The following is a 22,323-nucleotide window of genomic DNA, read 5'->3' as shown; positions in this document are numbered from 1 at the left end:
GAGCGGCAGTGAGGAACAGTGTTGGGGGTAATGCATTACAAGAAACACAAGTAAAGTAACACACTATTGTTTGATTCAGAAGGAAATATCAGAGTTATTTCTTCAAATAATTAACTCCAGTTATGTGTTGAGTGACAGCTCTGGTGTTGCCATGGAGACAGAGATCAGGAGTCAGTGCAGAGTGTTGTGTGTGAACATGATCTCACTGTAGTTCTAGACTAAATATGAACAGGTTTACTCACATTATTATACAAACCTGCAATAATTAAAATATATGAAATAAGAGAAATATATATAAAAAGTTCTGCCCTGATTTAAAAAGTAACTCAAAAGTAGCGCAACATTACTTTCCATAAAAAGTAACAAAGTAATGACATTTTTAGTGAGTAACACAATATTGTAATGCATTACTTTTCAAAGTAACTCTCCCCAACACTGCTGAGGATGATGGGATGGATGAGCTCTTACCTCGTACTCCTCTTTGAAGCCGTAGCCCTCGGCACACTTCATCTGCGTGATGTGCTGCAGAAGGTCGGCCACACGGATGGCCGGATGAAGCTGACCCGTGTGGTACGGCACGTCCACGGCCTCGCGCTTGTGCAGAGAGTGTGTGTGTGACGAGTGTGTGTGTGTGTGAGACTGCACCAGGCTGCTGGTGTCACTGGTCAGGGTTTGAGTCTCATCTGCAACACAGGACAGAAAACACTGGCGATGACTTCAAGCCGAAGAACGTCACAAACACGTCACGCTTAAGCTTCCTTTTACAGTGACTTCCTAACAGCCCTAAAGAATTCAAAGAATGTCCATAATCAATCATGAGATTAAATGTAGTAATAAACTGAAAGCATATTTGACTAAATATGAAAATGTCATCATTTATTCACATTCACACCATTCCAAACCTGCATGCTGTTATTTCAAAATGTGAAATAATGGTAATAATATAATTATGCATAATATTATAATATAATACAATATAATATTAAAACAAATAATATAAAATAAAAATATAATATATGAAGAGTTAATTTGCAAAAAACGATACGTTAAAAAAATTGTTCAAAATGTTGTTGTTTTAACCTGCATTCCAATTATTATCAAACTGCAATGGGTTGTTTTGATTAAATAGTAATAAATAAAAAATACAACTAATTAACACAATTAAATAAAATAAAACATTATACAAATTTATTAATCTGTTTTTGCATATAAACTCTTCATATTATAATACAAAATGTGTAAATAATACAAATAAGTAATATAAATATAAATAATCAAATATTTATTCTGTAAAACAAAAAGTAAAAATACAAAAAAACTCTAAAAAGCAGCCTAAGCTTGTCTTTAAACTGGATGTAGGTTTAAGCTGGACTTCCAATCTTGCTGGCTATAGTGGTCAAAACCTCTCTAAAACCAGCTAACAATGGTTTTAGCCATTTTTCAGCAGGTATATGATACTGTATGTAAGAGAGAGTCTGACATTCACAGAAAATGCAGAAACATAACAGAAGAGTAACACCTTACAGGTTTGGAATAACATGAGCGCAAGTAAATAAAGACATAATGCACATTTCTGGCTGAACTTTTCTTTGTGAATAAGGCAGGCAAGACACTACAAGTGAAAATAATGGAAATTTAAGTAAATTTGCATGCATTTGCAGAGAATAGATCTGAACACTGGATAAATCCAGGATGAAAATTCTTGTTTGATGTTGTTGACATATTATAGTTTAAGGTTTTTACTGAAGTAATTGTGGATTTCTCTTTTTATCATGCATAAACCAGAAAATACTGTTGGCAGACGGAAAATGATCCATTTTCACTATGTTTCTAGGAATAAAATATTGTATTTATCAGTGTGAATGATATATCAACAATCCCCTCGGTAAAAACCTCCAGAATATAGAGAGGAATAAAACTGTAAGTGTTGGTGTGTGTAAGTGCTGCTGAAGTGGAGAAAAAACTCAGCATCTTTAAATATATGCATTTTTACCACATTTTTTATGAGTATAATGTTGTATAAATCAGCTTGAATGATATATGAACAAATCTCTCAGTAAAAATCTTCAGAATATAGATAGGAATAAGCCTCTAAGTTTTGGTGTTTGTAAGTGTTACTAAAATGTAAAAAAAAAAAAAAAAACCCTGACATTTTATTTGCATTTTTACCATGTTTTAAGGAGTAAGATTTTGTATAAATCAGTGTATATGAGAAAATTCCTCAGTAAAAACCTCCAGAGTATAGAGAGGAATAAAACTCTAAGTTTTGGTGTTTGTAAGTGTCACTAATGTAAAGAAAAATCTTTTTTTTAAGATATAAGAAGTGCAATAATGTGCATTTTGGATGTTTTCTTTCCACTAGTCTGAACGAAGACATGTTTTTCAACCTCGACCAGTGCAATGTTCCTCCTGTAAGTGTCTTTGCCTTAATTTCCTGTATTTTTCCAGATAATCAATCAATCAGTGTAAAAGAAAGCGTTGGATTCATTGGCGATGGATGATCATGACACGACGTTGCAGGAAGGGTGGATGAGTGGATGTGGAGGGAGGGATCGATTGACTGCCCCGCTCGTTCATTCCTTCGTGAAATATCACGTGATGCTTCCTCTATAACTTCAGAGAAACACAGCCTGTGTGCCTGTTTTGCCCTGATCTGAGATCTGCCATGAGGCCTGGGTGCTGTCAATCAACAGCAAAGCCTGAGCGGATGAGTGATGACGGATGCTCAGAACCACACGGACCAAAGCACAACAAGCCAAAGCAAAGACAGCACAAACACAATGAAGATGCACATGGGAGGAGGAGGAGGAGGAGGATGAAGATGAGGTGGTCGAGTGATGCTGTAACGCACCAATGGAGGGAGAGGGACGTGACTCTAGTGAAAACACACAACCTCTGTCACGCTGATGAACTTACCATTAATGGGGACTTTTTAAGCAGATACATTAGAGGTTAAACGAGAGACAGAGAGAGGGCGAGAGACAGCCAGAGAGAAGAGAAAAGGAGAGAGAGAGAGAGAGAGAGAGAGAGAGAGAGAGAGAAGACAGGGTTTAAGCAAGAATTACACCAAAGAGAACTAGCAGAGCTCTGATCAGTCGCAGGGCGATCAGGGATCCGGGTGTTATGGGTCTCAAATCACAATGAAGGAGATGAGTAAAAAAAAAAAAAAAAAAAGAAGAAATGCAAATAAAATTGAAAAATGAGTTTCAAAACAAAAGAAGAAATGCAAATAAAATTGATGAACATTGCAATCGCTTCATGGAGATCTACAGAGCAGCGGCGCCACACATGGAGGAGGTCAAAGGTCACGCGGGGGCCAATCAGACTCGACATCTGTTAAAATTCCGTGACCTCATTCTCAAAAAGGATCTACGAAAATATGACTTCAGGGAAGATAAATATGATCTATGCTGAACTCGATGTGTTTTGTGCAACTTAAAGACAATACATGCATCTCATTAGAATTTGAAATGTAAAAAAAACTACCTACTGTACATAATTCTATTGCTGTAATAAACTGCAAAATAGAAAAATTTAAATATAATAAACGGTATAAATGTATAAATAATTAAAAAATACAATTATAATAAATATAATAATACAAATATACAAATATAAAACTGAAATGTAAACTATAAAAATATTAAACAGAAATATATTAAATGAATTAAACTATAAATGAATATTATAATAAACAAACAAACAAATATTTAGCAAAATTAAAAAAGACACAATACAAAATAAATGCATTAAATTATACATGACAATTATAGCAAATTAATAAATATAATAAACAAAACTTCAATATAATGAATAAAAATAATAAAACAACTATATTAAATACATTAAATTATAAAAAATTATAAATAGTGAATAAGTATTTTTCTTTTAATTCTAATAATATTATAATACTTATAATAAAATATTAAGACTTTTGCACAATAAATACTTGAGGTCTAGTGTAAAATCTACATCTACGGTGTTAACGGTTGAGAAGTGCTGAAGCAGCAGCATCACTGCTCCATAAACCCTCGCGTGCCGGAGGTGAAGTTTTTCTGTTTCCCCATGCTTTATTGTGTAAAGTAAACCTGTTCCCGCTCCAGCGATCGTTTACATGTGCCGTTAGCCAAGAGTCATTCATATTTAATAAGCCACTCTGAACTCCTATTTTTCATCACATTATGTTTCAATTAAATTCTCAGGCCTTGCGAGGGACGGCTCTAGGGGACAGAGTGCTTTAGATAAATAGGGTGGGTGAGGTGCCATAAAAATGAGACAAAACCTGCTTATTATTCTATTTTATCATAGAATAAACCAATAAACAGCCGGAAAATAAGAAAAAGAAAAACAAGTAGGTCAGAAAGAGCTGCTGAAGGCAGAAGAAACATTTGAGAGAACAGCAGAGAAGCAAAGAAACACTGAAGTGGATGTAAAGAACCAGACAGAAACGCTGATCCAGCCGTCCTCCTCCAAAAACTACAAAAAACATCCCAAGGGGAAAATCCCGACCCCGCAGAACCGTCTCCACATTTACACGGTATGTACGGTATACGAATATAATTCAAGACATGGATTCAGCATCATCTCCACTCGTGTGTGTTGAATGTGCAGCTACAGCATCATGCGTCCACTCCTCCACATCAGTCCACATGTCTGTGCATGCAAATGAGATGTCAGACAGGAAATGACATCACAGATGGGATGGAGTGAAGGCGGAAGCCAAAGGAAGAGAAGCAACAGATGGAAGGAGAGGTGCAACACAACCCAAATCAAACGAGCATGACGTGAAGAAACACAGACACGACTCACCTAAGATCGCAGTGGGAACGAAGGGGTCTGGAGGAGAAACACACACACACACACACACACACACACACACATTAGTCCGTCTGAATCATCAGCTTTCAGTATTTCTGCTACAATCATGATAAAGCTACTTGATTTTTCTAAACAAACAGATTGAATACGGAGGGTGTGTGTGCAGTGAATGAGCTGGAGTGTGTTTGTGCCGTGTGCACACGCGTGTGGAGTGTGTGTTACCTGGGTAATACGTGTTTGGGATGCTGCTGCTCAGCGTGTTGGTCTTCACCGTCAGAGAACACGGAGAAGATCCGGCTTCACACAGAAAAACACCATTACACTCACACACACATAAAGCTGAGAACAATACAACAAGTGTTATATTTAGGATGTATTAAATATGTGCAATTTTATTAAAGCTGCAGTAAGTAACTTTTGTAAAAATATATTTTTTACTTATTTGTTAAACCTGTCATTATGTCCTGACAATAGAATATGAGACAGATAATCTGTGAAATGGTCCTATTGCCATTTTCAGTTATAGACCACTCCCGGTAAGAAACAACCAATCAGAGCTGCGGTCCGTGACTTTGTTTGTGTTCAAAATGTAGAAAAATGTATATAATAAGCGAGTACACCATGAATCCATTTTCCAAACCGTGTTTTTAGCTTGTCCTGAATCACTAGGGTGCACCTATAATAAGTGTTTATATTCGGACTATTTTAGATTGCTTCGGGGGTACCGCGGCGGAGTAACCCAGTACCTTTGTGATTCTTCATAGACATAAACAGAGAGAAGTAGTTCCGGCTACGATGTTCTTCCGCAAGACGCAAGCAGTTCTGTTTATTAACCGCTAGAGCGTCAAAAGTTCCCTACCGCAGCTTTAACACATAACTAAACAAATGAAAAACACTTGGTAAGTGAAATAACTAAGCTGGAGCATTAAAACAACTCAATGGAAATGAATAAAAACTAAAACTAAAAAAATAAATATAAACTTAATAGTTATGTATATTTATATTAAATATACAGGTATTTCTGAAAAATTAATAAATGAGAAATGGTTAGATTCCGACATCTCCCCAATTTAATGCATCCTTGATTAAAGCATTCATTTCGTTAATAAAAAGAGTGTGTGTGTGTGTGTTTCCCTCACAGCGTCCATTGAGTGTGTGTGTGTGTCCCTCACAGTGTCCGTTGAGTGTGTGTGTGTGTGTGTGTGTGTGTCCCTCACAGCGTCCGTTGAGTGTGTGTGTGTGTGTGTGTGTGTGTGTCCCTCACAGCGTCCGTTGAGTGTGTGTGTGTCCATGAATGAAAGCGCTTCATCACAGTTGGTCCCCTGCTCCGTGTAGCTCTTGTCCATGGAGTTCACCATCACGGTCATCTCCTGTCTCGTGCTGCTCAGAGTCTCCTTACGCTTCTTCGCCAGCTTCCTGCAAACCACACCATCAGAGATAAAGACACTGTGACAGCATTAGAGACCTGATCCACAGCTCTGACAGGATATATATATATATATATATATATATATATATATATATATATATATAATGTATAGTTTGAAAAGTTCATAGTGTCATACTACATTTATGTATTTAAACAGTAAAGTTGTGCATGTGTGAACACAGCCATATTGTACGTTCTGCTTTTAACAATGTAAATGAGGAAAGGGGTGAGAGGTTATTTCAACAAATGTATTTTAGTGAACAAAGAGCAGTTCTGAGAAAGCACTCAAACTAATCAGGGCTTTATTAAAATGGCAAAGTCACACTACCAATTAAAGCCCAATATCATTTTAATCAATGCCCCACCAAGAGCCTCAAGAACCAGCGGTTCTCCGTGATTACAGCCGCAGATCTGAGAATAACGTGCTGTAATAGAGTTCTGCTTCTGCCTTCGTCTGCTAACGATCTGCAAATGTAAATGAGGCCAAATTACTCAGCCAATCCGTGGGAGGGAAATTAGCGCGTGCTTCCTCGCCCGAGGCTCGACTTCCCAAAGCGGATCCGCAGGTAATTTCCAATGAGTTCTTGGAAACGGAGCCAAACCACAGAACAAGGAGATGCAGCAAGATTTTACAAACTACAAACTCCATTAAAGCCAAACGGCGCTCATGAACATCAGCAGAAGACACGAGTGATGAGCAGAGCGCCATGAGATTATCCACACTAAACCACAGGAGCATCAACCATCAGCTCGATTCAATTCCCACGCTCAGAAATCACCGGTGCATTTCTCAAATCACTGCAAAGAGTCGATGTTGTAACGTATTGTAGAAAGACTGAAACATAACACTCTAACAATGCTGTAATCAAAGATCTTTTGCATCTTTTTGCACTTGAATGTTTCAATTGGCGAGGTCTGTGTTAATTCAAGCGTAAAAAGATGTGAAAGAGAACAATTCAGGGTTCGTTTAGTTGAGTTCGTCTTGTGCTTGAATGCTTTACATTTTCTTGAATGTTAAAATTGGCAAGGCTTAAAAACCTGGAAATGAAAAGCTTTCCTTCTCAATGGCCCTGGTGTGTAATATTGTAAACTTTGCTGTATTCATCCAAATATATTCATCTGGTCTTATATTTTTGTCCATGGGGGTGCTTTCTTTTGATTATTACTGCTACTTCTAGTAATTCTGCGTGTGATTTATAATTTCCAAACCATTTTAAGACAGCAATATTGTAATTTTTTAACAATAGTTGAGTTAAATAACCCAGCATGTGTTCTGTCCAATATTAACCCAACGCTGGGTTGACAAAATAACCCAGCACAGGTGGTTTTTATCCCAGCATTTTTAGACAAGTGTATATGAACTTCAGCTTTAGATTTTAAGGCCTTACAAATGTGAAGTCATATTCAATTTCCATTTTAAACACACACACACACACACACACACACACTGTCCTAATTGACTGCGTCCAGCAGAGGAAAGATGGCACACCGCAGATGAAACTGCACGGCATGCTGGGAATTGTGTTCTCACACACAATCGCGCCCATTGTAGGTTATAACGCCAGCATCTTCATTAGAGCCACTCGGACGCAGGGAACAGTGGGGAATTGTGGGATGTGTGCTGTGCCGCTGGTCTGGGATCAGCACATGAGCGAAAGCCAACAGAGACTAAAGACACGACACTGAACTATAATTAAACACTAACTCAATCACAACACCTCAAACAATCCCACACTTTATTACAGCAAATCCAGAAAGATTAACCCAAGGAACATGATCTTTACTTAATATTCTAATCATTTTTTTGATTAGATCATCAAATCATTTTTTTTCTAATCATTTTCAACAGGAACCTATTAACCTAATAAACAAAAATATTAGATTCAATATAAAACTTAAGCCCTGGCACTAACTGAAATAACATTATTTAGTTGCATAGTTGATGTATTAAAATGACTAAAAGTGAAATAAAAGATAAATAATAAAAACAAAAACAAAATATAAAACGAATAAAACGGAAAAAGCACAAACTTGAACTAAAATTCAAATGAAAACTGAAAATATATATATAAAAGTAGATTTAAATGTTATACGGTTGTAATGGCAGTTACTGAAATAAAACAAGTTAGGGTTGAAGTACTAAAATTATTTCTAACACTGAAATAAAAAAAATAAATGAAAGGTAAAATTAAAAACTTAAACCTAATACAAATGACAAACTAAATTGAATTAAATTGAAAATCGAAATTTATGGCTGCATTCAATCTCACAAAAGAGCTAAACTGTTTATTCTCTGCAGCGCAGTATCATCGAATGGTACTAGTCTTTTTTTTTTTATAAATGGCTCTGGTCTGAAAGAAACCCAGTTCTCGATTCCCACCGACATAAACAAACAAACAGCTCAGCATGACCAACAAACAAACAAACAAACAAACAAACAGCACAGATCAAGCATTCATTAAACCAACATCATGATAATGACGCACTTCATTCGACTTCATGCAACGAACATCAACCATGCAGGAAAACTGGAGCCAACGCCAGAAGCATGGGACGACTGCAATTAATAACAATGATGATGATGATGATGATGATGACTAATGAGATGAAGGGTAATTCCAGGTTTGGGAAAAGCAGGTTCCCCTTCCCTGAGCTGGGCAACGGGAAAACAAGGAGAGGTTTCCTTGGGAAAGTGGTTCTTCTAATAATCTATAAGCTACAAAGCTCAATCACATCGACTGTAAATGAATCATTAGTAATCATAATCAAAGCTCACAGACAGATGATGGAGAATCACATCGATTAGCAGTATTAACAATTCGAGATAACGCTCTGGGACTGAGGAGCCCTGGAGTCTCGGAGCGGAGCGGAGCGTCATGCAGCTCAACAGTGTACAGAGGTGTGTTACTTACAGGTAGTAAGTGTAGGACTGATAGGTTCTCCTGCCCAGTGCAGTGGTGGAGGGGTTAAGCAGTGGAGGGGGATGAAGATGGAAGGAAAGAAAAAGTAAAAAATATTAATGTTACGAAACGATCGAGAATGAACAGAAGCAGACATGGTGGCATTCGTGAGAGAGAGAGATGAACCCATGTGACTCAACTGAGCAACCAGAGCGTCATGTGACTTACTGTACATACAGTACACTCGAACCACAGATCATTCAGAGAGGAGACTTATATATTACACTAGTTTTATACTAATGGGTGCAGGTACTTCCAGTAAAATTTGGGAGTAAAAATGATTCAGACACTTTGTTTTGCTCAAGTGTTTTTACTGTAATTGCTAATGAGATCTTTTTACACAACAGAACTGACGCTGTCCAATCAAACCCATTACCTACCTTTCTTAATCTGACATCATCAAGATCAACGTGTTCTTCTCATATCTTACTACCATTGTCTAAACTACAGCAAATAAACTGAGATAATGTGAGAAATGTTGAAGGTGTCTGAATACGTTTTGGTTTGTGTGTGTGTGTTTGATTAGCTGTTTCAAACACACACACAGTATTTTAATGTTTTGGAAGAGTCTCTTCTGCTCACAGAGGCTGCATTTATTTGATAAAAAAATACAGTAAAAATTTATATAAAAATATAAAACTATTTTATATATTTATATGTGAATATCTGTTCAAGTGTAATTTATTTCCGTGATCAAAGCTGAATTTTCAACATTTATGTGGAAAGACATTTTATTTTTCAGGGATTCACAGATGAATAGAAAGTTTAAAAGAACAGCATTTATTTGAAAATGAGTTCTTTTCTAATATTGTAAATGTCTTTACTGGCACTTTTGATCAATTTAATGCATCCTCTGTGAATAAAATAATTCCACAAAAAAAAAAAAAAAAAAAAAAAAAAACATTTTCAACACTGATAATAATAATCAGAAATGTGTTTCTTGAGCAGTAAATCATCATATTATTCTGATTTCTGAAGATCATGTGACACTGAAGACTGGAGGAATGATGCTGAAAATACAGCGGAGCATCACAGAAATACATTACACTTTAACACAGATTCACACAGAAAACAGATGTTCTCCATTAGAATAATATTTTGCTTTTTACTGTATTTTTGATGAAATAAATGCAGCTCTGGTGAGCAGAAGAGACTTCTTTTCTTACCATGAACTGGTAGATTACCTGCATCTATCTATAATCTGTCTGTGAGCATTAATATGTGCATTAATAAGTCTTTATGAGGACGATGTCATGTGTGAAAGCTCAATCAGAGCACACTGTACATTAGTAATAAAACCAACATTAATTCACCTTCCTCAGAGCATCTCCTAATTTTTCAGGATATGATTAGAGGAATATGAAAACATTTGCTCAGTAAATGATCAGATGCGGCGTCCAGAGCATGCGCTCGGCCTTAAATGAGGAATTAGCATGCTCTCCTTGCGTTCTAATCTAATTTAGCAAATTAAACCAAATAGATGCGGGAGATTCAATCACGCTCGTTCATTTGATTAAAGCTTGAATACTGAACGGGATTCAATTAAAATGTCTACGGAGTGATCAAGGCTCATCTCTCCAGGAGGGAAATCTGGTGAATCTGGTGTTTGGGATTATTGAACACGCGTGTGTGAAATAAACACGTCTCTTCATGCACATGACGTACAGATGACTTTACTCAACCGCTCTCACTCAAATGAACCAGAACACAGCATTTTAACCAGGCTGATCAACATAATTAGACTAATAATGCAGTGTTGCGTTGACAATTCGGAGGAAAGGTCAGGTGGAAATCGGGAGGAGAATCTATTATTAATATCTGCGGTTAAACTCCAGAAGATCTGATTGGCTCTCTGCGGTTTTCCACAGAAACACAAAGTCCTGATCTGACTGTGAATGAGAGGAAAGTTTGGACACATCTGCTCCTTCCTCGTTAATATTAATGCACAGGTTATAATAACAGTCACAGGACTCAGATAACAGAGTTTCATCTTGCACTGAAAACACGTAAAGACTGAATGCAATTTAATTCGTTTTGGAGAAAAGCATCAGTCAAGCCCTTTAAAAAGCATTTATTTCATACTAAATATAGTTTACAAAATGTTTTTTGTAGTACTACATGCGCACAAAACACATAATGTAGCATTTATTTCAATTGCATATAACTATTTTCATGAATTTGAATTATTTTTAACATAAACTACAGATGAAACGCTGCATTCCCAAAAATGAATGGCATCCATTTGATTTTATTTAAAAATCATATGCATTTATTTATGCATAAATCTGTTCATATGACTAGCTGTGGAACAAGCAATATTCAATCAGTTGAAATGTGTGTGATTTAATGATATGATTAATTATTTGATGATAAATATATAAACCTAGAAACTGTGTATTTAAAACATTTTCAGATTAATTGCACTATTGCAGAAATTTGATCTCGTTCAATAATGTGTGACTGACAGATACTGTATCAACGAGCATTAGATTACATTTATTTGTCTTTATGTTAAAACCTTGTCTTCTGAATGAATAGAACATTTAAATACAATTCAAATACATAATTATTAAAGTTAAGCCTAAATATGTTTTGAGTGTAATTTCACACATTTAAGGAGAGGTTTTTAGATTCGATTCAGGTTTTTAACACCGATGTGTGTGTGTGTGTGTGTGTGTGTGTCTCAGCTCTTACCGTTTCTTCATGAGCAGCACCACGCCGAGGAAGATGATGATGAAGAGCAGTATTCCTGCGATGACGCCGGCGATCTTCACCGTGTGGTCGGTCTGTTTCTCCGGCTCCACTGCGTTGGGTTTGTGTGTCGCCGCACCTGAGATCAACCAAAGGTCAAAGGTCATACAGGAGATTGATGAAGCGAGACACTTCATGCACTTCTTCACTTCACATATTTTGATCTATTTTGCTTCTATAACATTTCAGACTAGTGGAACGAAAACAATGTGTCTTTAGATTTCAGTTACAATGTATCTTTACAATATTGTTCTCCACTGTAGTAACACTAGCATACTGTACACCAAACGTAGATCTTTATTTTTACTGAGGGGATTGTTCATATATCATTCACAATCATTTATTCAAAGTTTAAGATCAAATAAAATAAAGCATCAGAAATAGATGTTAAAAATGTACAAAATACTGATGACATAATTTGGACGGGCCAGAATCCTCAACTTCCTGTTTCAGCAGGAAACAAAGGAAATATAGTTGTGTTTCTCGTGTAATTCATTTTTTTTCTTTGCTTGTCAGTGAATGTGTTTTTACCGAATCTGAAGAAGCATATTCATCTGCTGATATAATCAAACCTTACAAATCTGGGGACTGTTTTAACCTTGAATATGACACACAATCTAATAAATGCAGCTCCTGCACATCCGTCTGATAATGACAGAGAGAGAGAGAGAGAGTTTGTGATGACAAGTGAAAGAGATAGAAGTGTGTTTAAAGAAACGTCTGACGGAGACTTTAAATACACCTTTAGCTACATACATTACATTAAAACCCTGAAGTGCAGAGTGATGAGTTCTTTCCTGTTTTTACATACTTCTTTCTAAACTAGGACACTGGCTTGATGGAGGCTCATTTGATTATTATTGTTAACTTAAACCATTAAAAAAAACTTTGAAATAAGAAAAATTAATAAATTAAAAACCTTAAACTTATTTTACTTCACCTACTTACTAGAGCAACATTTAGCATTTTTATTTGGTTTAACTTAAAGTACTAAAATAACGAAAAGTAAAACTGATATAAAATGAATAAAAATTATATAGACATATTAAAAATTTAATTATAACCATGCAACAAAAATTTGATTAATTTTTTAATTAAATCAAAACGATGAAGAAAGAGCAACATATCAATAAAAACTATCAACAATACTAAAATATCATTAATCCTAGAGAACTGATTGGTCAAAAAAAATGTAATAAAACTTGACAAGATGATGTCATCAGTGCTTAAGATTATGTTAGAGAAAGAGAAAGTGTGTCTCTGACCTGTTAGCTGACCGTCTCCAGCGGCCGGAGCGATGCGAACGTAAGGAGTGGTGAGCTGCGTCACCAAGATAGCGGCTGCAAGTGTGTGTGTGCGTGTGTGTGTGTGAGAGAGAGAGAGAGAGAGAGAGAGAGAGAGAGAGAGAAAACAAGCCGTTACTGAAAACCTGCACAACACTCACTCAACAGCTTCATCTTCAGACACACTCACGTCTCTCGTCTCACACTGCTCTTACTTTACCCTGGGTTAGTAATTAATCTTGGGTTAATGTTCTTATTTGCATGTTTACAAGGTTAATAGCATTGACTGGACACGTGATGCATGTGAAGCATTTCAGAAACCTGACAGCATCTGTTCAGTCAGCCACTGCTGCGTCATGCTGATTACATGCATTATGTTACGTGTTAAATTAATCACTTTTTCACTGTCTGCTTGCACAGGTTAGAATGCCTACCTTTGGTAGCGACACGCACACAGTCAATTTTTGTCTCCTGAAAAACAAAAATATAAACAAAGTATCAAACATCTGAATGATTCAATAGAACAAATAAATGTTGTGCAAATATTGATTGATACTTCTATGATTGTCTAAAATTATTGTGCTAAAAAAACCTTTTTTGAATATAAAATTATAATCCTAATTAAGTTTATATTATTTTATATGCTTAATTGTGTAAATATGCACTTTCCCACTGAATGTTCCTTGTCTATGTAATCTTTTTCACTACTGTAAAACATTTTTAACTCCGGAAAGGCTCCATATAAATATAACAACAACAACAACAGCAACAATAATAATGTTTATAGTAATAATTAGTAGTAGTAGTATTAATATTATTATTATTTATGGTAACAACAAGACTACTACTACTATTAATAGAACATTTTCAGAGCTTTTACAGTAGTATAAAATGTAATAATAATGATACAAATAATAATAAACATTTATTATAATGATTATAATATTAATTAAAAAGCTGTTATTATTATTATAAATTATAATATAATATAATATAATATAATATAATATAATATAATATAATATAATATAATATAATATAATATAATATAATATTAATAAATTAAATTCTACCAACATTCTGTTGATGGTCGTACAGTAACAAGTGCATCAGCCATCTGTGGTGTACACTGATGAGGTTCAGTGTTTTCTACAGGAGTAAGTAATGTTTTACTCTTGTCAGCAGAATGAAAACAGTCCAGTAACTGGTTCTGCTGCTGCACGACTCCAGTGATGTATATGCTGATATATTTTCTATGCCTGCTAAGCAGCTGCAGCATTAAAAGTGCATTTCAGCTGAATGCTGTATGTGAGCGTTCAGTACGAGCACCTGGAGCACGACTCTCTTTACTGCCTGTAATCAAACTAACGTCTGACATCAGTCTTCAGCTACACAAACACTAACAACAAAGCACTGTGTTCTGCTTTATTACTGATGTTCTTTTTAATATGCCGACTGATGTGCTCTCTAGTTCTGTCAGTTTATCAAAGCCAGCGTACCGTTATTGCATATAAACATTGTTTCAAAAGACTGAAACTCTTGCTAGAGCTTTCAAACTACATCTGTTCAAATTACCACCATCATTTCGGTCTTTCTAAACAGCCCAACAACCACCTAGCAACACAAAGGTAGCGATTCAGAACACTTTGTTAATGCCCTAGCAACCACAGAACCTGTGCAACAATTTAACAATACCCTAACAACACCCTAGCACCCATCCAGAACAACCTAGCAACACCCTAGCAACCCTAGAAACTGTGCAACAGTCTTACAATACCCTAACAACACCCAAGCACCCATCCAGAACAACCTAGCAACACCCTAGAAACCACAGAACCTATGGAACAGACTAACAATACCCTAACAACACCCTAGCACCCATCCAGAACAACCTAGCAATACCCTAGCAACCCTAGAACATGTGCAACAATCTAACAATAACCTAACAACACCCTAGCACCTATCCAGAACAACATAGCAACACCCTAGCAACCACATAACCTATGGAACAGACTAACAATACCCTAACAACACCCTAGCACCCATCCAGAACAACCTAGCAACACCCTAGCAACCACAGAACCTATGGAACAGACTAACAATACCCTAACAACACCCTAGCACCCATCCAGAACAACCTAGCAACCCCAGAACCTGTGCAACAGCCTAAAACTGCCTAACAACGCCCTAGCAACCATCCAGAACAACCTAGCAACACCCTAGTAACCACATAATATGTGGGAAATCCAACAATGCCCTAACAACACCCTGGCACTTATCCTGGACAACCTAGCAACCGTAGAACATGTGCAGCGATCTAGCAATGCCCTAGCAACACCCTTGCACCCAATCGAATAGCAACTGCCTAGCATACATCCAGAACAACCTACCAGTACCTTAGCAACCACCAGAACCTGTGCAACACACTATCACCTTTTCAGAACAGCCTAACAACACCATAGCAACAACCATAACCTGTGCAGCAGTGTAACAATTCCCTAGCAACTGCCTAGGAAGCGTAACATCCCATAAATATCACATAAATCACACATACAACCTGCAAAAATGGGATGTTAATTAATTTTAATTAAGTAAATTTCCTACAAAATATCTGTATATGTATAAAAAATAAAAACACAAATTTACTTGAGAAGCAAAACTGCATAGCATATTAGGAGTTGTTTTCATAGCCTGTATCTTCAATGCAATGCAGATTTGTTCACTTGTTTTTAAAAAAGTGTCAAAAAATTACTAGAAACACATTTCTCAGAAAACTAGGCTTAATATCTAATGCAGTCAACTGATCTTCTTTTAAGGAATTTTAGAGGCTTTAACTGGAAAATTAGACAAACTCTTATTAAGAAGAGCCCTGAACATCTCAGCAACTTTTATGTTTCTCAGTAAGTCTTGAGTGTTCTTCAGCTTGTCTTACACTGTTCGGTGGCATTTAAACACACCCTTCCACCTTCAGCTGTCCATTAGAGCCTAAGAACGACCTTTGACCTGCTGAACCAGACTCTCCACAACATAAACAAACATTCATCTAGCTATTTAAAAGAAAATATTAAGTCTTGTTTGCTAAAAAAAAAAGAAGAAAAAAGACCAAAATTTTAAACAGAGCAAAAATATCTACCAATGGGGTAAGAAAAGTAATCAAAGGCTAAACAAGATTATCTTTCTTGCCTCACTGCCAGATATTTTAGCTCGTTTTAAGCAAAAACAAACAACATTTTTATCTTCTTCATTTTAACTGTCAAGTAAATTAATCTTGATTCAAGAATGTTTATACATTTGTACTAGAAAGTCGAAAATACTAAGAAGATGAGTTATTGCAGAGCATCCTACAGAAGAGGGGGGCGGGGTCAGCAGAGCTCATTAGCATTTAAAGAGACATGCACCGAAACGGTTTGCTCTGTGAACAGCTCTGAAAAGGTAAAAAGGGTGTTGTTTTACACTACCATTGAGAAATTTTAACCAAAGTATGTTGTAGACTTTTCATGAAGACCCTAAAGAATCCTCTTTAAATCAAAGCGTGTGTCAATCAAAATCCTTCGAGAAACATGGCTCTATACGCAGAGGGTTTTCTGAGTGAAAGCTGTTCCCTGACCTCCTCTTCCGTGTGTTTCTGAAGACGTGGGTCGAGGTCAAGGCGTCCGGAGGGACTCTCTTCACCTCCGCTCTCTGTTTTACCCACAATTATCATCTTCATCGAGAGCCACTCAACGCCTGAATATCTGAAGCGCTCGATGCGGTCTTGACTCTCAATCTCTCTCTGTGTCTCCCACAGCGTCCCAGATTATCATTCAACACTGCAAAAATGATTTCATTATGCAGTATTTGGTCTGGCTTTCCAGCACACATATCTAAATATCCTAAAATCAAGATGCATTTACTGGAGAAGCAGAATGACTTAAGATAATGTTGTGATCTGAAAAATGCATGAAAATGAAGTTATGCTTTAAACTAAAGCAAATATCCGCCAATGAGATCAGAAATAGCTTAATTCAAAGAGAAAACAAAAGTATTTTTCTGACTACACTGGCAAATATTTTTCTGGTTTTAAAAATAAAATCACATAATTTTTGATAAATTTCTCAGAAGGAGAGATTTGATAGTCATTTGTTTCTTCAGTAAATCTTACATTTTGATTTAAGGATATTTAATGCTGGAAAACAAGACAGAGATACTGATGAAAAAAATCTTTCTTTCTTATTTTTTATTTATTTTTGCAGTGAATAGGTGCCAAATGCAAATAAAAAAACAGTTTTGGCATGCAAATAAATAAATTATTAACTTTCTTAGGAAATGCAACGTCACATAATTTAGGGTTTTAAAGTGCATCTGAAGTTGATTCTGAGCTCAGTACCTCTCGCATTTACATTCACTCAAATAATCCAGAATTGTATAAAGAAAAATGTAAAAAACTTTGAAAAAAAAATATTCCAAATAAATGTATCTTCATAAAAAAAAAAAAAAAATATTTAAATAAAATTATATACATTATATTTATATTATTATTATTTTTTTATTTTATTTTTTGCATTGTGGAACTAACTAATAGTTTGGAAATGAATTTAAATTTATAATTAATTTTGTATATTTAATTAAATTTTTATTTAATGTTTAGTTTATTTTAAGTAACGATTTTTAATATAGCTTTAGTTTACTGGTGGCCAAAATGATTCGAAGACTAGTATTTTCAGCAGCTAAAAATGTTTTCAGTCAGTTATATCTATCTTTTGCTGTAGTGTGTCAGTAGGAAATATCAGTTTACATTTGCAAACACTGATTTGAGTAGTGACATGAAGAAACAGACACACTGAGACAGACTGGATCCAGAAGAGCTGTGGAGACACTAGTGTTCTGATCGTTCTGGTCAGCTCTGTATGGGTTCAGACTGATGGGGTGGATGCATGTACCCCGTTGGCAGCGCTGACGGCCTGATAGTAGATGCTGTAGCTCTTGTGAGGAAGCAGCGGGGCGTTCCAGTATCCTCCGTAGGTTCGGTTGTCTCCGATGGTGAAGGTCTGCAGCTGTGAGACGCCTGCGGAGGGGAACTCAGCGCTGTAGTAGTACTGAGAGTTCAGCATGCTGGCGTTCTGATAGTGAACCGGCAGTGGATAACAGCGCAGGATCTCCACGTCACCTCCACGAGCCCTTCGAGGACGCTCCTCCTCCACAACCACCTGATACACACTGAGACAGAGCACTGCATCACTGCATACTGCATACTACAGACCACACAGATACTGCATGCATTCATCAGCGATGCATTCAGCTGATCAAAAGTGACAGTAAAGACATTCCTAATGTTACACAAGATTTCTATTTTAATTTTTTTTTTTTTTTTTTTTTAAGATTTCTAATTTACAGAAGATATATATAAATATATTTTATATGAGTTTGTTTAAAAAAAAAAGTACAAAAATACATAATTATATTGGCATAATAATAACAGTACAGTAAAATAAGTTGAAATATGTATATTTTTGGAACTTTTTATGTGTGTATTATATATTATACGTATCTGTGGGTACATACAGATCACACTCGTATTTAGTTTGAGCATCATTTTCATAGGAAATTATTAATACAGAACAAACGCTGTGATATTATTTGAATACATCACTGCCCAGCGGCATGCTGGGTAACGGCGATCTCGGCCAGTCCTTCAGTTTGGAGATGAAATATCATGTGATAAATGATTTAAGCCAATGAGAGCCAGCACAGGTGAGAGGGGAAGTTAATTAACAGCTGATCGCACACTCAGGTCAGAGTTCAGAGGTCAAAGGGCAAATCAGAGCCTCACTGCTGCTTGAAGATGCTGCTGAATACGCTGCTTTAGCACATCACGCTGCTGTTCAATCTATCTACAAGTTGGGGTAGAATTCAATAAATGCCAAAACTCAGAGGTTTGTTCCCGTACCCCCTCCATCATCTCACACACCCCAGTGTGAAAACCGCTGGTCAGGGGAACGCATGAGAGTAATAGAAGTCTAGAGAAAGTCCACACAATTCACAGAAACAAACGTGTGTGTGTGTGTTTGAATAAGTGTGTGTGTATTTCCACATCTGAGCTCGTAATGTTCCTCTCGCTGCTGTTACTGTGGAAACGCAGAATCTTCTTCAGCCACTTATTATTCTGCATTAATTCAGCTTTATTTCTGAGAGAAGAACAGAAGCTCCTGTGTGTGTGTGTCTGTGTGAGAGTGTGTGTGTGAGAGAGTGTGTTTGTGAGAGAGTGTGTGTGTGTGAGTGAGTGTGTGAGAGAGTGTATGTGTGAGAGAGAGTGCGTGTGTGTGAGTGAGTGTGAGTGTGTGAGAGAGTGTGAGTGTGTGTGTGTGTGTGTGTGAGTGTGTAAGTGAGTGTGTGAGAGTGTGTGTGTGTGTGTCTGTGTGAGAGAGAGAGAGTGTGTGTGTGTGTGTGTGTGTGTGTCTGTGTGTGTCTGTCTGTGTGTGAGAGAGAGAGAGAGAGAGAGAGAGACAGAGAGTGTGTGTGTGTGTGTGTGTCTGTGTGTGTGTGTGTGTGTGAGTGAGTGTGTAAGTGAGTGTGAGAGAGTGCGTGTGTGAGTGTGTGTGTGTCTGTGTGTGTGTGTCTGTCTGTGTGTGTGTGTGTGTGTGCGTGTGTGTGTGTGTGCGTGTGTGTGAGTGTCTGTGTGTGTCTGTGTGTGTGTGTGTGTGTGTCTGTGTGTGTGTGTCGGTGTGTGTGTGTGTGTGTGTTTGTGTGCGTGTGTGTCTGTGTGCGTGTGTGTGTGCGTGTGTGTGTGTGTGTGTGTATGTGTGTGTGAGTGTGTCCCGGGGCCAAACGCAGATCGCCGACAGCATGCAGACGTCAGCGGTGACCGGTGTGAAGCGTGACTTTGATCTGAAGACACACACGTGATCTTTACATCACATTACACTGATCACTCCAGAACCAGCTCATTCACCTTCAAACCAAGCTCTCAGCACTGCACATTACCAATCAAACATTACCTTTAGATATACTTACGGTAGGAGATGAACTAAATATCTTCATGGAACATCTTTATCTAATATCCTAATGATTTTTGGAATAAAAGAGAAATGTATAATTGTGACTCACATAATGTATTGTTGTGTATTTCTACAAATATCCGTCTGTGACACTGATGACTGCTTCTGTGCTGCAGGACACAGGTTTAGTCAAAATCCCATGTTATAAAAGATGAAGTGCTATGCAGGCTATTTAACAGAATATTGGATGATTAGAGGACAATACAGACCTAGAAGCAAACACACTCTCTCTCTCTCTCTCTCTCTCTCTCTCTCTCTCTCTCTCTCTCTCTCTCTCACCATTCCCAAATACATAAAACATTTGCACTCCACAAGGAGCCCAAACGACTAACAGCCCCCAAAAAACACACTTCTCCAGCCAGACACAGGATTGACTCGAGCGTTTGTTGTAAAGGAGGTTTCATAGACTTGTACACGTACATCAGTAGTGGGCATTTTTAGCAGTTTGAGGGGTTTTAAAATATTAAAATAATTATGAAACTAGAAACAAAACAAGGAGATAAACACACTCTAGAAACTGTCCCTGCAGCGGATCCATACAGTGCAAAACATGTCATCGAAATGTACACAATTAAGGAAACTTCTCTGGCATTTCATTCTTTTTGAACGTCCCAAACAGTGACAGTTTTTGAAGAAAATAGTAAAAAAGAACTAGCCTTGCAAGACCCCCCCCCAGTCTCATGAAAACACTTCCTCATTGGATCAATGTGACTATAAGACATGGAGATATTATAAACATAAACATAATGACCCTAGTATTCACAAATAGCTGTTAAATCCAGTCTCAGCTGGTCTCAGGGTTCAGCTGTTTATTGCTCATGTATGGTGACTGATATCTGCTATAGTGTGTGTTGGTGTGTTGTGTGTGTTAGTGTGTGTTGTGAGTGTGTTAGTGTGTGTTGTGAGTGTGTTAGTGTGTTAGTGTGTGTTGTGAGTCAGTCTGACACCAATTAGAGTCCGTCAGTCCAGCGGCTCTGTCCCAATCACTGACCACTGACTGACCATCGCCTGCATCAGAAACACATCACCTGTCTGTCTCTCCATCATTAATGCACTGATCGCTTCTCTACTAACTAGGCAGCACAAAACAATGCAGCCTTGTGAGTGAGTGATCTGGAAACTGACCTGACATCTGCAAGAATCTGAACTGAACCCTTGCTCACTTGAAATAAAATAAATGTTAACAAGATACAAAAACGTCAACTTAATTCTTAGTTTATTGACATTTAATATTATTAATGTAAATATGATTCAGAAACTGGAACTGAACTAGTGTGCTGATCTGTTGTCTACTAACTAGGCAGAGATCTGAGAACTGATATGTCGTCTGTAAGAATCAAACTGACTTAATAAAACATTCACTGAAAGAAACTCTAGCAGTGCATTGAGTTGAAATACACACAGATATAAATAAAGTGTTGCTTCTAATGCAGCTGCATCCTGTTTCAAAGATGTTTTGACGTTTTATCTGGAAAACAAGGCAGTGTAATATTATCATTGTTAGATATGTAATAATGCTAAGTAAGTATTCTTTCTAGAACAGTGTCTTTGCTGCTTCTGTAGTGGACTCACTAGGGTGTAGATCAGATCCAGACTGACGTGTGTTTAATATCACATCTCTGCACGAGACGACGCTGACGCGGACGGATGAAGTGTGCAGACATCAATAATGTATACAGGTACAGATTACGTTTATTCTGTTTTGAGAGAAGTCTCTTCTGTTCACAAAGTTGCAATAAAGTAAAAACAGTGAAATATTATTCTAATGTAAAGCATCTGTGTTCTGTGTGAATCTGTGTTAAAGTGTAATGTATTTCTGTGATGCTCCGCTGTATTTTCAGCATCATTCCTCCAGTCTTCAGTGTCACATGATCTTCAGAAATCATCCCAATTACACGTGTGTGCGTGTCTCTGTGTCTCTGTGTGTGTGAATGTGTGTCTCTCTGTGTCTCTGTGTGTGTGTGTGTGTGTCTCTGCATGTGTGTGTCTCTGTGTGTGTGAATGTGTGTCTCTCTGTGTCTGTGTGTGTGTGTGTGTCTGCATGTGTG

At 37.0% G+C, this 22,323-nt stretch overlaps 1 protein-coding gene across 2 annotated transcripts in view; it reads right to left on the bottom strand.

Annotated features, from left to right (window-relative positions):
- The window catches only part of LOC127951405 (receptor-type tyrosine-protein phosphatase mu), a 142,864-nt gene that overhangs the window by 33,286 nt on the left and 87,255 nt on the right, over positions 1-22,323 (bottom strand). Inside the window, exons 12-20 of one of the 2 annotated variants that reach the window (XM_052549279.1) lie at positions 18,161-18,437; positions 13,676-13,712; positions 13,224-13,298; positions 11,902-12,037; positions 9,160-9,189; positions 6,083-6,234; positions 5,041-5,115; positions 4,810-4,836; positions 469-683 (exon numbers count right to left, since the gene is read on the bottom strand). In XM_052549279.1, the coding sequence (XP_052405239.1) occupies positions 469-683; positions 4,810-4,836; positions 5,041-5,115; positions 6,083-6,234; positions 9,160-9,189; positions 11,902-12,037; positions 13,224-13,298; positions 13,676-13,712; positions 18,161-18,437 (1,024 nt within the window). The remainder of the gene's footprint in view (positions 1-468; positions 684-4,809; positions 4,837-5,040; positions 5,116-6,082; positions 6,235-9,159; positions 9,190-11,901; positions 12,038-13,223; positions 13,299-13,675; positions 13,713-18,160; positions 18,438-22,323) is intronic. The other variant, XM_052549280.1, reaches the window with a different exon arrangement.

The sequence above is a fragment of the Carassius gibelio genome, chromosome B2 (genome assembly GCF_023724105.1).
Source record: "Carassius gibelio isolate Cgi1373 ecotype wild population from Czech Republic chromosome B2, carGib1.2-hapl.c, whole genome shotgun sequence".
In the NCBI taxonomy this organism is placed as follows: Eukaryota; Metazoa; Chordata; class Actinopteri; order Cypriniformes; family Cyprinidae; genus Carassius; species Carassius gibelio.
The sequence above is the reverse complement of the archived record's forward strand: the minus strand, read 5'-3'. Positions and strand labels throughout refer to the sequence as shown.